This window comes from Rhinoraja longicauda, chromosome 19, assembly GCF_053455715.1.
Source record: "Rhinoraja longicauda isolate Sanriku21f chromosome 19, sRhiLon1.1, whole genome shotgun sequence".
Lineage (NCBI taxonomy): Eukaryota > Metazoa > Chordata > Chondrichthyes > Rajiformes > Arhynchobatidae > Rhinoraja > Rhinoraja longicauda.
In genome coordinates, this window is record NC_135971.1 from 18,669,676 (window position 1) to 18,690,793 (window position 21,118).

The 21,118-nt window shown below is 49.3% G+C and overlaps 2 protein-coding genes across 2 annotated transcripts in view; both read right to left on the bottom strand.

Annotated features, from left to right (window-relative positions):
- LOC144603166 (zinc-binding protein A33-like) overlaps positions 1-13,873 on the bottom strand; it is a 57,066-nt gene extending 43,193 nt beyond the window's left edge. The window contains exons 1-3 of the mRNA XM_078416334.1: positions 13,791-13,873; positions 8,844-9,142; positions 3,579-4,045 (exon numbers count right to left, since the gene is read on the bottom strand). Of these exons, the coding sequence (XP_078272460.1) occupies positions 3,579-3,989 (411 nt within the window). The 5' untranslated portion in view covers positions 3,990-4,045; positions 8,844-9,142; positions 13,791-13,873. The remainder of the gene's footprint in view (positions 1-3,578; positions 4,046-8,843; positions 9,143-13,790) is intronic.
- Positions 13,874-19,380: 5,507 nt separating this feature from the next.
- LOC144603169 (zinc-binding protein A33-like) overlaps positions 19,381-21,118 on the bottom strand; it is a 30,619-nt gene continuing 28,881 nt past the window's right edge. Inside the window, exon 8 of the mRNA XM_078416336.1 lies at positions 19,381-20,055. Within this exon, the coding sequence (XP_078272462.1) occupies positions 19,526-20,055 (530 nt within the window). The 3' untranslated portion in view covers positions 19,381-19,525. The remainder of the gene's footprint in view (positions 20,056-21,118) is intronic.

The window sequence follows — 21,118 nt, forward strand, 5'->3', positions numbered from 1 at the left end:
CTCTCTGACTCTGTGATGCTTCCCAACAGATGAGCTTGGTGGGAGATCAAATCTTCAATTTCCCTTCAGTTCAAAATAACATTAATCTTTGCATCTTTGTATAACTTAAAGATAGACCAATCAAAGGTAGACACAAAATGCTGGAGTAACTCAGCGGGACAGGGAGCAGCTCTGGAGAGAAGGAATGGGTGACGATTCGGGTCGAGACCCTTCTTCAGACTGAAGAAGGGTCCAGACCCGAAACATCACCCATTCCTTCTCGACTGAGATGCTGCCTGTCCCGCTGTGTCACTCCAGCATTTTGTGTCTACTTTCGATTTAAACCTGCAACTGCAGTTCTTTCGTACACATCTTACTTCAAGATGTCAGAAGCAAGAACAATGGAAAAGGTATAAGCTTTACCTTGCTTGAAGTCATCAGATGTTTCTTTAAATGTTGTGTTGAATGAAACAGGGCAATGAAACTTTTCAATCGGCAAGGCCTCCTCTATCACCGACAGTGGTTTGGCTTCATCACGAACCCTGTGAATATTTAACAGCCGGTTATCAACTGAGCATTAGAAATGTTTTGAACTGTTCCACGAAAACTTACAATGTTTCCGTCAAGAGCATGTCCTACCTTCGCTTGCGACCAGCTTCCTCCTGAAAGAAATAAAACACAAATCTCAATTGACTGAGATGGATCGTCCTCATCCCGACAGCGGGAAATTCTCCACATTTCTACAACCCTCTGATAATTCCCATTTCCCAACTCTTATCTCCGCTGCCATGCAGATAGAAAGTGGACATTACCGTCGAGACATAGAACGATGGGGAAAAGCACAAGGAATGTTCATGAGAATGACGCCATATCTGAGAGGATGGAGCTCAATGCAAAGACTGGGCAGGTCGTGGGATTTTATCTGGAGAAAATGTCAGGAATGATGAGATAGGATTTAATTTATCGGTGGATTTAAATGGGTGAGGATGAAATTATATCTCTAATCGATGGGAGAGCAAAAATCAAAGCTGAAATGTAACGTGGTCATCAACAAATACCGAAAGGAATGCAGTCATGAGAACATGGACCTCACTAGCATTGGAGGGAATGACGACAACAGCAGAGATACATTTAAGGGCAAGCGGGATAAACACGCGAGCGCTCCTGGAATTCAGGGTATTGTTACCGGGTGTGGTGAGTAGATGGGAGGGATGTTGAGTGGAGCAGAAATCCTGACTGGATAGGATGTGCCGAATGGCCTGTCTATTATGTAGAACGGGATGTCATTCTGTGGTGAACAAAGGTGGGTAAAACAAACAGAGCAAATTCCCCCAAGGTGACCGCCCACTGCTGATGGGAACCGGATATAGATGTTCAATCTGCTGTGTGCGCCACATTCTAGATTTCAATGTTAATCCCCACAATGTGGTCATGGCTGATCTAGCCCAGGAACGAACTCCTCCGCCTTGTCCCATTCCCTTTGATTTCAGTTCCCCGAATTTTCAAAAATGTATCTTCCTCTGGTATAAATACGTCTAACAGGTTAAACCTCTCAGAGTCTCTTGGTTGGAGAATCCCAGAGATTTACTGTCCTCTGTCCATTCGTGGCCCTTGGGATCAGATATAGGATCACCCGTCGTAGTTCTCATCTCCACAGAATACAAACACCTCTCTACATTCAGGCCAGGCAGTCCTGAGATCCCATAGATTATGCGGGAGGCCAATTAGTTTGGGAACAACAGCTGGAACAGATGAAACATTTACCCAGTTCTGAATTACTGGTAAATGCAGCATGTATTTCTGAAATATCCCCCTCCATTTTGTGACTGCACTTTCACTTCGCAAGATTGTGGTGTAACCCCTCACCTTCAGAAACACCACACTGTCCTTTTGATCCATCTGCTGCTGCAACTTAGAGAGTTCCTCCTGAATAGATTTTAAATTCTCTTCGATCTCTCCAAGATTTTTCTTCATTCTATTCAGAATCCTCTTCTCTTCCTCCCGGATATCTGCCTGTACGCGCTGCTCTTTCTCAGTGAGAATCTGGTGCAGTTCAGCAAACTGGGATGCGATCTTGGACTGAAGGTTGTGTGACTGTTCCTGTCAAATGAAAGGTGAAGATCAATATGTGATGTCACTGATTGTGTTTCCCTCAGAGGTTGACGGTGACATTTGTCCTGTGCATTTTTTATTTGCTTTGGCAATTCAATAGTTTGTCTAAATGCTTCTGAAGTGTTGTGAGGGTAATCTGATAACCCATCAATCCTCTACCCCTAATGCAATTCCCAGCTGCCTATTCCTTTTCAAGTGCCCATTAATTCCCATTTATCCGTCCACCACCCCCTAGTGGGGTGCCGCAAGGCTCATTGCTGGGACCGCAGTTATTTACAATATATATTAACGATTTAGACGAGGGAATTAAATGTAACATCTCCAAGTTTGCGGATGCCACAAAGCTGGGCGGCAGTGTGAGCTGCGAGGAGGATGCTGTGAGGCTGCAGGGTGAGTTGGACAGGTTGGGTGAGTGGGCAGATGCATGGCAGATGCAGTAAAATATGAATAAATGTGACGTTATCCACTTTGGTGGCAAGAACAAGAAGGCAGATTATTATCTGAATGGTGTCAGATTAGGAAAAGTGGAGGTGCAATGAGACCTGGGTGTCCTTGTACACCAGTCAATGAAAGTAAGCATGCACGTACAGCAGGCAGTGAAGAAAACTAATGGCATGTTGGCCTTCATTGTGAAAGGATTGGAGTTTAGGAGCAAGGAGGTCCTACTGCAGTTGTGCAGGGTCCTGTTGAGACCACACCTGGAAAATTGTGTGCTGTTTTAATCTCCTAATTTAAGGAAGGACATTCTTGCTATTGTGGGAGTGCAGTGTAGGTTCATCAGGTTAATTACCGGGATGGCAGGACTGACATATGATGAAAGAATGTATCACAAATGCTGGAGTAACTCAGCAGGTCAGGCAGCATCTAGGAGAGAGGGAATGGGTGACGTTTTGGGTCGAGACCCTCTTCAGACTGATTCTGAATGGGTCGACTGGGCTCGTATTCACTGGAATTTAGAAAGATGAGATAGGATCTTATAGAAACATGTAAAATTCTTTAGGGATTGGAGAGGCTAGATGCAGGAAAAATGTTCCCGATGTTGGGGGAGTCCAGAAACAGGGGTTATAGTTTAAGAATAAAGGGTAGGCCATGATCATATTGAATGACGGTGCTGGCTCGAAGGGCCGAATGGCCTACTCCTGCACCTATTTTCTATGCAGCACCCGAGGTCAGGATCGAACGCGGTCACCAGAACAGGGAGACAGCAGCACTACTTGTGTCACTGCGCTGCCCTGTTATTACACGCGTCACAGGGATCAAACCTGCACAAGATCAGGAAATCGAAACTTAAAAGCATTACCAGAACTCCAGAAATCTTCTCTTTCTGTTGCTGCTCCATTTGCTGGATCCCTGATTTATCTTTTGTGAGAGACTGGATGGAAGCTTTAACCTGACCCTGCGATTGTGTTTGAAAATCGGAGAATAAAAGTGTTAGACAATAAAAACAGAATTAAACAATGATGCGATCAAAATCGGTTTGCTTTTACCTTGTAGTTTTCAACAGCTTCTTTAACCGGCATGAAGCTGTGAGACTTGTGTTCCCGCCCAACTGCACAAACCACACAGATCAGCTTCTTGTCAGTTTCACAAAACAGCTTCAGTTCTTCCTGATGTTCCTCGCAGTGAAGTTTACTTTCCTTCTCTGTCCGATTCAGGCTCAGTGTTCGAGCTTTCTCAGCCAGTCTCGCCAAGGCCCGACTCACCCTGAGGCTGCGGTCTGTAAACTCCTCTCTACATTCCGGGCAGCAGTTTCTCCCCTCCCTGTCCCAACTCTGTGTGATACAGGAGCAGCAGAAGTTGTGCCCACACTCCAGTGACACCGGATCGGTGAAGAAATCCAGGCAGATGGGACAAACTACCTCCTCGGTTAAACTCTCGACCTGTTCTTTCGAAGCCATTTTTTAACTCTGCCATTTCCTGGTTCAAAACGCATGTCCACTGCGCACGCCGCCGTCTAGAGGAATGAATGTAAATCTGACGCAAATGTTCAACGTGAAGATGCAGAAACAAGGAACTGCAGATGCAGGTTTACCAAAAAAAAGTACAAAGTACTGGAGTAAGTCTGTGGGTCAAGCAGCACATCTGGAGAACATGGACAGCTGATGTTTCGGGTCAGGACCCTTCTTCAGACTGATTGTAGGGGGTGGGAGATGGAATAACGAAGGGAGGAAGGGGGCAGGATAAAGCCTGGCTGGCAATAGGTTGACACAGTTGAGGGGGGAGAGGGAGTTGATTGTCAGACGGTTGGACAAAGGTCAGAGATGAAAAGACAGAAGGTCTGTGACAAAATGATTGAGGACTTGCGAATTGTGTCCTGATCTTCAAACAGTCTTCTCCTCAGACGGCCAAAGGTCGTGCAGGTGCACTGAAGGCGCTGGTGAGTTTCACCATCAATGTCTGCCTTCCTCTGGGAAGAGGAGCGCCGGCCAGAGCACCCGAGGGTCACCATCGTTACGACCATTTTAAAGGAAGGAGACAAATCCACCCGCGGAAACTATGGAGGGTTCCCCCGCTCTCTACCACAGGGAGGGGTCAGTTACACATTAAACTGTCCTGAATATAGAAGGAAGCGGAGAGTAGCGCTTGGGACAGTGTAAGGCAGGATAAAATGCTGGAAACGACTGCAGAGTGGATTCACGAAGATGGTGCCAGGATCTGAGGGTCAGAGCGAAAGGGAGAGGTTGGGCAGGGAAGGATTTATTAATTGGAGCGCAGGAGGCTGAAGTGCATAAGATCAAGAGGTGAATAGACAGGGTGAATGCACAGTCTGTTACCCGGAGCATTGGAATCGAGAACTAGAGGACACAGGTTTGTGGTGAGAGGTGCAAGATTTAATCGGAACCTGAGGAACAACATTTTCACACAGAAGGTCGTGGGTGTCTGGAACAAACTGCCAGAGGGGGTGAGTGAGGCTGGACAACAACGTGGAGTGGAGTTGAAGCCCCGTTTCCTGAAGAAAGAGGATACCTCCGAATCACCCCTCCTCCTCTTGCTCCTCCTCCCCCTCACCCTCCTCTTCCCCTCCTTCACCCTCATCCTCTCCCTCCACTCCCTCTCCCTGCACCTCCTCCTCGCCCTCCTCTTTCGCCTCTCCTCCTCCCCCTCTCCACCTCTCCCTCATCCCTCCCCTTCCCCTTACCCCTCCTCTCCCTCGCCTCCTCCTCTTCCTCTCCTCCTTACCCCTCCATTTTTCTCTCCACCACTCCCTCTCCTCCTCTCACCCCTCCATTTCTCTCTCCTCCTCCACTCCGGGCCTCCAAGGCCGCCTCTCTTCGCTGCCGCCGCCGCTCCTTGTGGAGCCGCTGACGGTCGGGGTCGGGGCCGCCGCTATAGGCCCGGCGGAGGAGGGGGATGAGGAGCCGCGGCAATAAACACCTCCACAAGTTCCACGGCATGATTTGGCACAGAGTACAGGAAGAACAATGCAATAGTCTTGTCGTGGTTCAATCTGTGCACCGCCCACTGTTCCAATGCACATTATAAGCAGATGCCACTGTGCTAAATGTTGCAACACCCCCTGCACACTGAGGGCAATTTACCGAGTCCAATTAACCAACACACCCGCATGTCTTTTAAAACAAATTTTTAAATCAAAAATATTTATTCAAATATTAAAATAATATATACAATACAATAAAACCAAAACAGAACCCACCACCAGAATATTATACAAACAAATATACCTATTGAAACTATTATACTATTATATTACAATCCCCATCCAGGATACATCCAATCCCCCGCGGTGCCCAGCGGTCCCGGAAATCCTCCAGGGTGCCCGTGGACAGCGCGTAGTCCCTCTCCAACACCACCCTGGCACGGACGTAACCCCGGAAAAGGGGCAGGCAGATGGCTCGGGCAGAGCCCTCTTCCGCCTGGCGCCGTGAGTCGCGGATGGCCAGCTTGGCCTGGCCCAGGAGCAACCCAACAAGGACATCTTCGGCCCTACCCTCTCCCCTACGCACAGGGTGTCCAAAGATGAGGATGGTGGGTGAAAAATGCAGCCAAAAAGCAAGGAGCAGCCCCTTTAGATATTGGAACAGGGGCTGCAACCTCACACACTGCATGTACACGTGGTACACAGACTCTTCCAACCCGCAAAAGTGGCAGGCGGCCGGCGAGTCTGTGAACCGCGCGAGGAACAGGTTGCAGGGGACTCCTCGGTGCAATACCTTCCACCCCAGGTCCCCGATGGAGAGGGGCAGAATTCCTGCGTAGAGGGACCCCCACCGCGGGGCAACACCGACCGCCACTTAGTGTCCGGACGGTGGACCAGGGCGAGGAAGTGCAGGGTGTGGAGGAGGAGCCCGTACCCGCATGTCTTTTGGAGATGGGAGAAACCCGCAGCACCTGCAGGAAACCCACGTGGTCACAGGGAAAACGTGCAAACTCCGAACAGACTGCAACAGAAGTCAGGTTTGAACTCTGGTCTCTGGCCCTGTGAGGCAAAGGTTCTACCTGCAGCTCCACAGCACGTCAAATGTCCCCACCTGCGCAAATTCTTCTGATAAACAAAACCTTCCAGACCCGATAGAATCCTCGTAAATCTTCTTGCATCCTCTCCAGTTTGCCAACAACCTCAATGTGTCAAACGCTGTCTTTAATATCCTGACTTTTGAAAGAATGAGCAACAAACATATTCTTCACCTCCCTGCCTGTCACCGTTGCATCTTCCATGGCACTGTGTACCTGCACCCCGACATCTCTCCGTTCTATATAGCTCCCCGTTTACTGTGCCCTGGTTTGTCTCAGCAAAGTGCATCGGCTCACCTTCACATGAATAAATCCCACCTGCCGTTCCTGAGCCCATTGGCCCAGTTCACAGGGATCCCATTTACTCTCAGTAAAGACTCTCAGAGTGGAGACCTTCTTCACTCTCCACAATGTTACCAATTTTAGTTTCATCTGCAAACTGACTCCCTACATACACACCCAATCGTTTATCTAAATAAGGAATAACAGTGGACTCTGTCTCCAGTCTGAAAAACAACCCTCTACCAACATCCTCTGTCTGTGACCTTCAGGTAATGTTGTGTTCCATCGGCTAGTTCACCCCGGATTCCATGAGATCCAACCTTCCAGAGCGGCCTCCCATGTGGTGTGTAGAAGTTGCATCTCTCAGAGGGCAGTGAATATCACCCCTCCCCCTTTTGCTCCTCCTCAACCCTCCTCTTCCTCTCCTTCACCCCTCCTCCTCTCCCTCTCCACCACTCCCTCTCATCCTCTCCCTCTCCCTGCAGCTCCTCCTCACAACCCCCCGTCTTCCTCTCCTCTAACTCTACTCCATACCCCTCCTCTTCCTCTTCCTCTCCTTCACCTCTCCTCCTCCTCACCCCTCTTCCTCTCCACCTCTCCCTCATCCCTCTCCTTCCGCTCCTCCCCCTCGATTCCTCTTCTTCACCTCCTCACCCTTCCATTTTGCGCTCCTCCATTTCCCTCTCCTCCTCTCCCTCAACCCTCCATTTCCCTCTCCTCTTCTCGCTCACCCCTCCATTTCTCTCTCCTCCTCTCCCTCACCCCTCCATTTTCTCTCCTCCTCCACTCCGGGCCTCCATGGCCTCCTCTCTCCGCAGCCACCGCCGCTCCTTGTGGAGCCGCTGCCGGGCGGGTCGGGGTCGGGGCCGCCGCTGCAGGCCCGGCGGAGAGGGAGGGGGATGAGGGGGAGAGGGTGGAGGAGGGGGATGATGAGCCGCGGCAACAGCGGGTCTCGGGTTGCCGCCGCCATCAGCGCCATGGGGTCTTGCTTCCATAATACCGGTTGCCATCAAAGCTGAAGTGAACAGTAATCAGTCGCTATGTGTAGGAAGGAACTGCAGATGCTGGTTTAACCCGAAGATTGAGTCTGAAGAAGGGTCTCGACCCGAAACGTCACCCATTCCTTCTCTCCAGAGATGCTGCCTGTCCCGCTGAGTTACTCCAGCCTTTTGTGTCTATCTTCAGCAATCAGTCGTTGACAAGCTTTGAGTTTAAAGTCTGAAGATGTTAGAGGGGATGATTGAGGTGTAAGTGAGGAGAGAATCAGGCGGGCAGACGGCACCACATTTCCTCATTACACGATAATCAGAAAAAAAAGATAAGGTGTGAACAAGGGCTGGTTTAAAAGCATTAAATTCTCCAACTTACTTAGCTTCAGTAAGTTTTAGAGATATAGGTTTCAAATGTATTTTTTGTCACGTGTACCAATTAAGGTACAGTGATATGCGAATGACCATAAAGCCATACAAAAATAAAAGCAACAAGACACAGAATTACAAAAAAAGTATTTCTGTTCCGTTGACGAACGCAGTTAACGCGTTGAAATGAACGGATCGACAGCTCTGATTCCACTTGCTGTATATTTCTCTCTTCCCACATTTACATTCCCCCTGGTTTTATTTCCGCGCTCACTGGGGTTTTACAACGAGGAATTTGGGGATTAAATGGGAGCCGTTCAGCGCCGACCTGTTGTCCACCGGGTTTCGGCCCCACAGCCCCTGAGCCCCGCTCCTGACGCCGGTCCCGGGACCCGACCCTTTTACGCACCCGGAGCGGAACCGGAGCAGATTCTCAGCCAGTTGTTTTCATCCCAATAAGTCTCGAAGAAAGGATAAAGTTTCCCCGTGAATTTATTCCCAGTGAAGGTGTGGATTTGGGACTTGGTGTCCGCGTCGTAAAATGAAACTGTCCCGGACTCGTAACTGAGATAAACTCCCACCCTCCCGGGGATGGGACGGGTGGGGAGACGGGATGGAGGGGAGGTGAATGCATCAAACCTGTCACCCAGCCCCGGCTAGATACTCCAGACTCCAGTCTCCGGGGTCAGTGTGACCGGTCTCTTCCTTTCCACAGACTCTGCGGCGACGCCCAGACTCCAGCCCCGACTCCCCGCCACCTCCACCTCCCAGTAATGTCTCCCCGATGTGAATCCCTCCGATCCCAGTACATACGCACTAACTGTAAACCTCTTCCCAGTGTCAGGGAGGCTCCTCCGGGTCTCGGTCCATCTCACCCTCTACCGATCCAGACACCTCGAGCCGCGGACCCGCTGTTTCCACATCCAGGGTGACGGAGACTGGGGGGAAGAAACAGAGAATCAGAGAGTCCCCGGGGGTCGGGGGGAGACTCGGGCAGCGCGGCCCCGGGACCGGGGGAGAACATGTCTCCCGGAGTCTTTATCCGGGATGGAGAGGGAATTTTGTGAGGTTTCGGGAGGGGGGAGGGGGAGGGAGAGGGCGGGGAGGACGAGTGCAGAGAGTGAATCTTATAACCCATCAATCCTCTTCCCCCAATACAATTCCCTGCTGCCTTTTCCTTCTCACGTGCCCTTTAATTCCCATTCATCCGCCCACCACCCACTTTCACAGGGATAATTTGCAGTCGCCGATTGACCATAGAACCAGTGTGTATTGTGGACGTGGAAGGAATCCGACGCGGTCACAGGGAGAAGGCGTGAACCACACGGGCAGCGCCCAAGGTCAGGATGGAACCCGCTCACTAGGAGACAGCAGCACTACTTGTGTCACTGCGCTGCCCTGTTGCTTCTGCTTTGTTGCTGCTCCATTTGCTCTGATTTCTTTTTTAGGTGAGATTTCGAAGGAAGATTTCTCCTGTTCCTGGGAAAGGCAGCCAGCATCATCAGAGACCACGCCAGCCTGTGTGGGATAGTGCTAATGTACAGGTATCGCTGGTCAGCACGGACAGGGTGGGCCAAAGGGCCTGTATCTCTTAAAGTAAACCAAAGAACGTTTTTTAGCCAAAGAACAGCGGGAATGTGTGACCCACTCCCTCAGGTTGAACAGAATAGAGTGAATATATTTTAGTTTAAAGATACAGCACGGAAACAGTCCCTTCAATCCACCGCGTCCACACCGACCATCGATCACCCGTTCACACTAGTTCTATAGTACATCACTTTCTCATCCACTGGTTAGCACTCAACAAAAGCTTTTCACTGCACCTCGGTAGTGAGCGGGTGAGCGGGTTCCATCCTGACCTGTTAGTTTGACGTCTGTGGTGGGAAAATTAATGGAAAAGATACTTAGGGACAATATATATAATTATTTGGATAAACAAGGCCTGATTAGAAACAGTCAACATGGATTTGTGCCTGGAAGGTCATGTTTGACTAATCTTCTTGAATTTTTTGAAGAGGTTACCAGGGAAATTGATAAGGGCAAGGCTGTGGATGTTGTCTATATGGACTTCAGTAAGGCATTTGACAAGGTTCCACATGGAAGGTTGATTAAGAAGGTTAAATCGTTGGGTATTAATAGTGAGGTTGCAAGATGGATTCAACAATGGCTGAATGGGAGATACCAGAGTGTAATGGTTGACAATTGTATGTCAGGTTGGAGGCCAGTGTCTAGTGGAGTACCCCAAGGATCTGTGTTGGGTCCACTGTTGTTTGTCATTTACATTAATGATCTGGATGATGGTGTGGCAAATTGGATTAGTAAATATGCAGATGATACTAAGATAGGTGGTGTAGTTAATAATGAAGTAGAGTTTCAAAGTCTACAGAGAGACTTGGGCCTTTTGGAAGGATGGGCTGAAAGATGGCAGATGGAGTTTAATGCTGATAAGTGTGAGGTGCTGCATTTTGGTAGGACAAATCAAAATAGGACGTACAGGGTAAATGGTAGGGAATTGAGGAATGCAGTGGAACAGAGGGATCTGGGAATAACTGTGCATTGTTCCCTGAAGGTGGAATCTCATGTGGATAGGGTGGTGAAGAAGGCGTTTGGTATGCTTGCCTTTATAAATCAGAGCATCGAGTATAGAAGTTGGGATGTAATGTTAAAATTGTACAGGGCATTGGTGAGGCCGAATCTGGAGTATGGTGTGCAGTTCTGGTCGCCAAATTATAGAAAGGATGTCGACAAAATGGAGAGGGTACAGAGGAGATTTACTAGAATGTTGCCTGGGTTTCAGCACTTAAGCTACAGAGAGAGGTTGAACAGGTTGGGTCTTTATTCTTTGGAGCGTAGAAGGTTGAGGGGGGACTTGATAGAGGTTTTTAAATTTTTGAGAGGGACGGACAGAGTTGACGTGGGTAGGCTTTTCCCTTTGAGAGTGGGGAAGATTCCAACAAGGGGACATAGCTTCAGAATTGAGGGACAAAAGTTTAGGGGTAACATGAGGGGTAACTTCTTTACTCAGAGGGTGGTGGCTGTATGGAATGGGCTTCCGGTGGAAGTGGTGGAGGCATGCTCGATTTTATTATTTAAGAGTAAATTGGATAGGTATATGGATAAGAGGGGATTAGGGGTTATGGTCTGAGTGCAGGTAGATGAGACTAGGTCAGGGAGAGTGGTCGGCGTGGACTGGTAGGGCCGAACGGGCCTGTTTCCGTGCTGTAGTTGTTATATGGTTATATGGTTAACTGAACTCAATCAACTAAACTCAAAACTACCGAGCCACGGGGGGACATACAGCGCAGAAACATGTCCTTTTGGCCCACCGGGTCCGCACCAAGCAGTGATCCCTGTTCACTAGCAATAGGCTAATCACTAGGGACAATTTACAATTTTTACCGAAGCCAATAATCCTACGAACCCACACGTCTTTGGGATATGGGAGGAAACCGGAGCACCCGGAGGAAACCCACGCAGTCACAGAGAGAATGTGCAAACTCCACACGGACAGTACCCGAGGTCAGGACGGAAACCCTGGTATCTGGCGCAGTGGGGCAGCGGCTCTACCATCTAGGCCACTGTGCCACCCGAGGGAAAAAGCAAAAAAGGGGGTAATGCCGATAGTTTTAAACTGAGGAGGAAGCTTGCCTGGAGCATGAAGACCAGAAATGCTTGATTGGGCCGAATGGTCTGTTTGTGTGTAGGAAGGAACTGCAAATGGTGGTTTAAACCAAACATAGACACAAATTGCTGGAGTAACTCAGCGGGACAGGCGGCATGTCTGGATGGAAGGAATGGGTGATGTTTTGGGTCGAGACCCCTCTTTAGATGTCTGTTTTGTGTCAAGCCAAGTCAATTTTATTTGTATAGCACATTTAAAAACAACCCACGTTGACCAAAGTGCTGTACATTAGTTCAGGTACTAAGAAACGAACATACAGTGGCACACAAACATAACAGCACATACATAAACAATTCACAGCACCCCCTCAGAGGGCCTCAAACGCTAGGGAGTAGAAATAGGTTTTGAGCCTGGACTTAAAGGAGTCGATGGAGGGGGCAGTTCTGATGGGGAGAGGGATGCTGTTCCACAGTCTCGGATTGTGTCCAATTGTGTCTTTGCATCCAACGAATAATTCAAACAAAATCCACAAAAATATTTAAAAGAACATTAAAATTGTCATTGAAATGGTTGCAATATTAGAAACAGAATCTGCAGTTTATATTAATAAACTAATTTAAAATATACATTCCTGCTGTAATGTAATAGTTGCATTCCTAGCAAACTTGTGTTAATAGAAAAATCACACGATTAAAAACTGGAAGGGGCGATTTGGGACCACAGTTTGGGGCTGGCACGAACAGTTACAATGCCCCTGCAGAATTTGCAGAATAAAAGTCTCGCTTTTTCGCACAGTCTTCTTTCTTGTAGAATGTTGTGTGTCATTCATGTATAAATGTCGTTAAACTGGAAAGATTACAGAGAAGTTTCACAAAGATGTTGCCAGGACTTGAGGGCCTGAGCAATAGGAAGAGGTTGAACAGGCTCGGACTTTATTCCTTGGAGCGCAGGAGGATGAGGGGTGACCTTATGATGATGTATACGATCATGAGAGGAATAGCTAGGGTAGAGGCACAGCGTCATTTATTCAGAGTCGGGGAATCAAGAACCAGAGGACATAGGTTTAAGGTGAGACGGGGGAAAGATTTCACAGGAACATGAGGGGTCATTTTTTTTACACAAAGGGTGGTAGGTACATGGAACGAGTTGTCTTCCTATTGAAGGAGTGCAGCGCAGGTTCACGAGGTTAATTCCCGAGATGGCGGGACTGTCATATGATGAAAGAATGGAGCTGCAGGGCTTGTATTCACTGGGATTTAGAAGGATGAGCGGGGATCTTACAGAAACACATAAAATTATGAAGGGATTGGACACACTAGATGCAGAAAACATGTTTCCGGTGTTGGTGGAGTCCAGAACCAGGGGTCACACACAGTTTAAGAATAAGGGGTCGGCCATTTAGAACTGAGATCAGGAAAAACTTTTTCACCCAGAGAGTTGTGAATCTGTGGATTCACCGGATATATTCAAGAGAGAGTTAGATAGAGCTCTAGGGTCCAGCGGAATCAGGGGGTATGGGGAGAAGGCAGGAACAGGGCACTGATTGTGGATGATCAGCCATGATCACATTGAATGGCGGTCCTGGCTCGAAGGGCCGAATGGCCTCCTGCAGCTATTGTCTATTTATCAATGTATCCCACATTGTCCCCCTCCCCTCAACCTCTCCTCTTCTGCCTGCCCTCCTTTCCCTCCCCTCCTCCCTCCTCCCTTCCCTTCCCTCAGCCACCCCCCTCCCCTTCCCTTCCCCATCCGCTCCGTCCCCTTTCCCTTCCCCTCCCACCCCTCACCCCCCCTCATTTTCCCCGTCACTTCTCCTCCACAAACACCTCCCTCCCCCATAACCCGCCCTTCCCCTTTTTCCTCCCTCTTCCCTCTCCAGGTTGGGACCAGGCCGCGTCTCCATGGAGACGGGCCCCGCCGTTGCCCTCCCGCTCCCCCCTACTCCGGATGCCATGGTTACTCACCCCCTCTCCCCGCTCCAGCGCCGGCCGGCCCAACCGCACGTCACTGGCGGGCGCCGCTATTTCGCCCCGTCGCCCCCGACACGTGACACAAGATCGCGACTCACCCGCCCTGACACGTGACACCAGACCCCATTCCCTGCCCCCGACACGTGACACCAGATCCCATCCCCGCCACGTGACACCAGATCGCTATTCACCCGCCCCGACACGTGACACCAGACCCCATTCCCCGCCCCCGGCACGTGACACCAGATCTACATTCGTCCGCCCCGACACGTGACACCAGATCTCCATTATCCCGCCCCCGACACGTGACGCCAGATCCCATTCAACCCGCCCCCGACAAACGTGACAGCAGTCTCCGACCACACCCCTTTTCCCCACGGCACGTGACAGCAGAGTGACATAACTCAGGGCGCTCCCATTGTCTCGCCCTCCGCACGTGACAAGGGCCCCGCTCCCCCAGCCTCATCCCGGCTTCAAAGATTGGCAACTCTTTGAAGCTTTGGTCATGGGGATGAACATAAGTTGCAGAAGTGAAGTTCCAGGAAGTTATCCACAGTGCCATTCAACAAAACAGTTGTGTTTATTTCTAAATCATTCTGTTCAGTGAAAAGGGATAGACAAACAGCCGTGTTTAAACGTGTTCATTCATTAAAAAATCTCCTGGGAGCCCTTGACTTGGTCACCCAACCTACGCCTGGACTGACAGTGGGAGCTTCACATGTTTCAGTGTCCCATCTGCAAAGACCACAGCACTCACTTTGTCGAACTCACTGGTGAGGCTGCACTCGAGAATATTATGTTCAAAAGGACACAAAGTGCTGGAGTAACTCAGCGGGTCACAAGTGATAGGAGCAGAATTAGAACATTCCGCCCATTGTCTACTCCGCCATTCAATCATGGCTGATCTATCTCTCCCTCCTAACCCCATTCTCCTGCCTTCTCCCCATAACCTCCGATACCCGATATAATCAAGAATCTAACTATTTCTGCCATAAAAACATCCACTGATGGCCTCCACAGCTATCTGTGGCAAAGAATTCCACAGACTCACTGCCCTCTGGCAAAATGAAAATCCTGCTCATCTCCTTCCTAAAAGAACATTCTTCAATTCTGAGGCTATGATCTTCTTCTAAGAGAAAAAGATTAGTTAAAACAAATGTAGGTTCCTTGCAGTCAGAAACATGTGAATTGATCATGGGGAGCAATGACATGGCAGACCAATTGAATAACTACTTTGGTTCTGTCTTCACTAAGGAAGACATAAATAATCTGCCGGAAATAGCAGGGGACCGGGGGTCAAATGAGATGGAGGAACTGAGTGAAATCCAGGTTAGTCGGGAAGTGGTGTTAGGTAAATTGAATGGATTAAAGGCCGATAAATCCCCAGGGCCAGATAGGCTGCATCCCAGAGTGCTTAAGGAGGTAGCCCCAGAAATAGTGGATGCATTAGTGATAATTTTTCAAAACTCTTTGGATTCTGGAGTAGTTCCTGAGGATTGGAGGGTAGCTAATGTAACCCCACTTTTCAAAAAGGGAGGGAGAGAGAAAACGGGGAATTACAGACCAGTTAGTCTAACATCGGTAGTGGGGAAAATGCTAGAATCTGTTATTAAAGATGGGATAGCAGCACATTTGGAAAGTGGTGAAATCATTGGACAAAGTCAGCATGGATTTATGAAAGGTAAATCATGTCTGACGAATCTTATAGAATTTTTCGAGGATGTAACTAGTAGAGTGGATAAGGGAGAACCAGTGGATGTGTTATATCTGGACTTCCAGAAGGCTTTCGACAAGGTCCCACATAAGAGATTAGTATGCAAACTTAAAGCACACGGTATTGTGGGTTCAGTATTGATGTGGATAGAGAACTGGCTGGCAGACAGGAAGCAAAGAGTAGGAATAAACGGGTCCTTTTCAGAATGGCAGGCAGTGACTAGTGGGGTACCGCAAGGCTCAGTGCTGGGACCCCAGCTATTTAAAATATATATTAATGATTTGGACGAGGGAATTGAATGCAACATCTCCAAGTTTGCGGATGACACGAAGCTGGGGGGCAGTGTTAGCTGTGAGGAGGATGCTAGGAGGCTGCAACGTGACTTGGATAGGTTAGGTGAGTGGGCAAAGGCATGGCAGATGCAGTGTAATGTGGATAAATGTGAGGTTATCCACTTTGGTGGCAAGAACAGGAAAGCAGACTATTATCTGAATGGTGGCCGAATAGGAGAAGGGGAGATGCAACGAGACCTGGGTGTCGTGGTACACCAGTCATTGAAAGTAGGCATGCAGGTGCTGCAGGCAGTGAAGAAAGTGAATGGTATGTTGGCATTCATAGCCAGGGGATTTGAGTATAGGAGCAGGGAGGTTCTGCTGCAGTTGTACAGGGCATTGGTGAGACCACACCTGGAGTATTGCGTACAGTTTTGGTCTCCTAATCTGAGGAAAGACATTCTTGGTATAGAGGGAGTACAGAGAAGGTTCACCAGATTGATTCCTGGGATGGCAGGACTTTCATATGAAGAAAGACTGGATAGACTCGGTTTGTACTCGCTGGAATTTAGAAGATTGAGGGGAGATCATATAGAAACTTACAAAATTCTTAAGGGGTTGGACAGGCTAGATGCAGGAAGATTGTTCCCGATGTTGGGGAAGTCCAGAACAAGGGGTCACAGTTTAAGGATAAGGATAAGTCTTTTAGGACCGAAATGAGAACGGTTTTTTTCACACAGAGAGTGGTGAATCTGTGGAATTCTCTGCCACAGAAGGTAGTTGAGGCCAGTTCATTGGCTATATTTAAGAGGGAGTTAGATGTGGCCCTTGTGGCTAAAAGGATCAGGGGGTATGGAGAGAAGGCAGGTAAGGGATACTGAGTTGGATGATCAGCCATGATCATATTGAATGGTGGTGCAGGCTCGAAGGGCCGAATGGCCTACTCCTGCACCTATTTTCTATGTTTCTAGACCTAGATATTCCCACTGGTGCAAACATCATCTCCACTATATCCAAGCCTTTCATTATTTAGCATGTTTTGATGAGGTCCCCCCGCATTCTTCTGAACTCCAGCGAGCACAGGCCCAGTGCAGTCAAACGCTCATCAGGCAGCATCTCTGGAGAACATGGATAGGCGACGTTTTGGACTCAATCAGAAATGTCACCTATTGAGGTTCTCTGGTGATGCTGCCTATTCAATTATTCAAATATTCATTACACCAAGTCAAGCCTGATGCACCAATTAAGTCATACAGTGTGGAAACGTGCCCAACAGCCCAACTCAACCAACATGCCCTGTCTACACTAGTCCTACCTGCCCCAAATTTGGCCCACAACCCTCTAAACCTTTCCTATCCATGTTCCTGTCCAAGTGACTTTTAAACATTAGATATACAGAGTCAGGGTTCAATCCTGACTACGGGTGCCGTCTGCACAGAGTTTATACATTCTCCGTGTGATCGCATGGGTTTCCTCCAGGTGATCTGGTTTCCATCCACATTTCAAAGGCGTGCAGGTTGGTAGGTTAATTGGCTCCGTTAAGAATTTTAAAACGTCCCCATTGTGTATGATAATGTTGATGGTAATGGTCATAATGTTGATGGTCGGCACGGACTCGGTGGGCTGAAGGGCCTGTTTCCGTTCTGCACCTCTGAAATGAACTAAACCATACGAAACTAAGTCCATCCAATGGAGCGGATGTCACTGGAGTTTAACAATTCACCTGAACGTCAGCATCTCATTCCCCCAGCACCCAACAGGGATGGTCACCCTTGGTAAACGTAAATTTCCTGAGCAGTCTGTGACCCATAGCACTGTGGACATAGTGCTATATTTAAACCCCACAGCGCTGTGCCCATAGTATACTGCCCAAGCTGCTGAATGCGGACGTTTTCTGTTTTTTTGTTGGTAGTATATGCTCAGTCTCACATTCCAATCACCCAATCAACTGGATAAAGTTTAAAAAAAACACAGATCCTGAAAATCCGAATGGAAACACCATTCGTCGTCCTCGCAACATGGACCCACTACAGTTCGCATACCGTCCGAACAGGTCCACGGATGATGCGGTCTCCCAGGTTCTGCACACCGCTCTCTCTCATCTGGACAGCCAGGGGGGCTATGTGAGGATGCTGTTCATTTACTTTAGTTCAGCTTTTAACACAATAGTCCCCAACAGTCTGGCTGAGAAGCTGCTGGAACTGGGGCTAAGCACCCCTCTGTGTGCCTGGGTCCTGGACTTTCTCACCGCGAGGCCCCAAGTGGTCAGGATGGGGGAACACACATCTAGCTCCCTCACTCTGAACATAGGATCCCCCCAGGGTTGCGTCCTTAGCCCCCTACTGTACTACCTGTACACACATGATTGTGGGGCCAGGTTCAGCTCAAACTCCATCATCAAGTTTGCTGATGACACTGTGGTGGTGGGCCGGATCTCCGACAACGATGAGAAGGCCTACCGGGAGGAGGTGGCTGATCTGGCACTCTGGTGTCAGGACAATAGCCTTCTCATGAATGTCACTAAAACGAAGGAGCTGATTGTGGACTTTAGAAGGGCTAAACATCCAAGGACGTACACGCCACTGGAGATAAATGGGTCTACTGTGGATAGGGTGAGCAGTTTTAAATACTTGGGAGTCCACATCACAGAGGATCTGACATGGGCAACGCACATTGCCGCACTGGTGGGTAAGGCAAAGCAGCGCCTTTACCACCTTAGACAGCTGAGGAAATTCAGAGTGTCTCTGGGGATCCTTCATTGCTTCTACTCTGGGGCTGTAGAGAGCATCCTGTCCGGCAACATTACAGTCTGGTTTGGGAACAGCTCTGCCCAGGACAGGATGGCCCTGCAGAGAGTAGTGCGTTCGGCAGAACGCACCATGGGAACTACACTCGTCCCCCTGCAGGACCTATACATCAGGAGGTGCAGATCCAGAGCAAGCAAAATCATGAGGGACCCCTGCCACCCCAGTAACGGACTGTTCCAGATGCTACGGTCAGGCAAACGCCTCCGCTGTCACGCTGTGAAAACGGAGAGGATGAGACGGAGTTTCTTCCCACAGGCCATCAGGACTGTTAACATTTATAACTCCAGGGACTAAATTTTGTCTTCTCTATATTAACTTATTAACTTTATTTATATGCTGTAACTGTAATTCTTTTTTGTGCACAATCCGCACGCATTGCCACTTTCATTTCACGACACATCGTGTGTGTGTATATGTCAAATAAACTTGACTTGACTTGTATTAGACCTGAAATGTAAAGTCTGTTTCACCTTGCAGATGCTGCCTGACCTGCTGAGTATTTGGGGCAATTCATGGTTTTATTCCACATTTTAAGCCATGCATGTAGTTTGGGCCACAGGTGTGGTAACAGGTGACAAAAGTCACTTATTAAATCAGATTCCCGCTGTTTCTGCAATTGTCAAAGTTAATTCTCAAAGTTACAGCTGGTCTGTGGTCGCACCGCGTGGCGTTGCTGCCATCTAGTGGCGGGACCAAGAAGTGACGCAGTTAACGCGTTGAAATGAACGGATCGACAGCTCTGATTCCACTTGCTGTTTATTTCTCTCTTCCCACATTTACATTCCCCCTGGTTTTATTTCCGCGCTCACTGGGGTTTTACGACGCGGAATTTGGGGATTAAATGGGAGCCGTTCAGCGCCGACCTGTTGTCCACCGGGTTTCTGCCCCACAGCCCCTGAGCCCCGCTCCTGACGCCGGTCCCGGGACCCAACCCTTTTACACACCCGGAGCGGAACCGGAGCAGATCCTCAGCCACTTTCCATCCCAAGTTCTGAAGAAAGGATAAAGTTTCTCTGTGAATTTATTCCCAGTGAAGGTGTGGAGATGGGACTTGGTGTCCGCGTCGTAAAATGAAACTGTCCCGGACTCGTAACTGAGATAAACTCCCACCCTCCCGGGGATGGGACGGGCGGGGAGACGGGATGGAGGGGAGGTGAATGCATCAAACCCGTGACCCCCCCGCCTGATGCTCCAGACTCCAGTCTCCGGGGTCAGTGCGACCCGTCTCTTCCTCTCCACAGACTCTGCGGCGACTCCCAGTCTCCAGCCCCGACTCCCCGCCACCTCCACCTCCCAGTAATGTCTCCCCGATGTGAATCCCTCCGATCCCAGCACACACGCACTGACTGTAAACCTCTTCCCGGTGTCAGGGAGACTCCTCCGGGTCCGGGTCCGTCTCACCCTCTTCCGATCCTCAGACACCTCGAGCCGCGGACCCGCTGTTTCCACATCCAGGGTGACGGAGACTGGGGGGAGAAGCAGAGAATCAGAGAGTCCCCGGGGGTCGGGGGGAGACTCGGGCAGCGCGGCCCCGGGACCGGGGGAGAGGCCGCTCGGCCTCAGGCACAGGCGGGCGGACAACTGAAACCCTGCCCAGGGTTTGACCCACAACCACATCGGGTGGACAACAGACATCTCTCCCGGAGTTTTTATCCGGGGATGGAGAGGGGAATTTCGTGAGGTGGGGGAGGGTGGACGGGGAGGACGAGTGTGGATATTGAGGAGGATTGTGAGATTGCGGTGGGGATGGAGGAATGAAGCGGGTTATTCAGATATGGAGGCAGTTTGGAGCAAGAGGAGATTGAGGTGAGCGGTAATTTGAGGTTGTTAAAGAGGAGGTAGAGGTGTGGGGTGGAATTGCCATGATCATAGTGAGTGGGGGCAGACGTGAGGGGCCAGATGACCTGCCCCTGTTTCTTTGAGTGGATGATGAGAGAGAGGGAGGGGTTGCTTGGACCGTGGAAGGAAGCAGAGGTTGAATGATCAGGTGTTAGACAGAATGGGTGGAGACTTGTGGTTGTGGGGTCGTTGAAAGAGAGCGCATTCACGGGTGGATTTGATGGGTGTGTACAAGTAACACACTGATCTCATTGTGAACCAATATATGAACTTCACTGAGGGACTTGACAATGTTCCGCGTGTAAGGCTGGTCCAGAAAGCGAAGGCAGGTGGGAGCCAAGGCGAGCTGGTGAAATGGATCCACAATTGGCTTGGTGGTTGGAGGTAGAAGGAGGTGATTTTTCTGCTTGGAGGTCTGTGACTGGTGGTGTTCAGCAGAGATCGGTGCTGCAACCTTTGCTGTTCATGTTATATGATCATGGCTTGGATGTGAATGTGGGAGGTGTGATTAGTAAGTTTGTGGAGGAAGCAAAAAGTGTGGATAGTGGGGAATGTTGTCAAAGTCTACAGCAGGATGCAGGGTAATTATCTAAACCTTATTTGCATTCAGAGATATCAAATCACGAGAGTGCAGGTTTATATTGAGAGCAAGGAATTTTAAAGTATATCTGAGATTTAGGTTTTACTAGA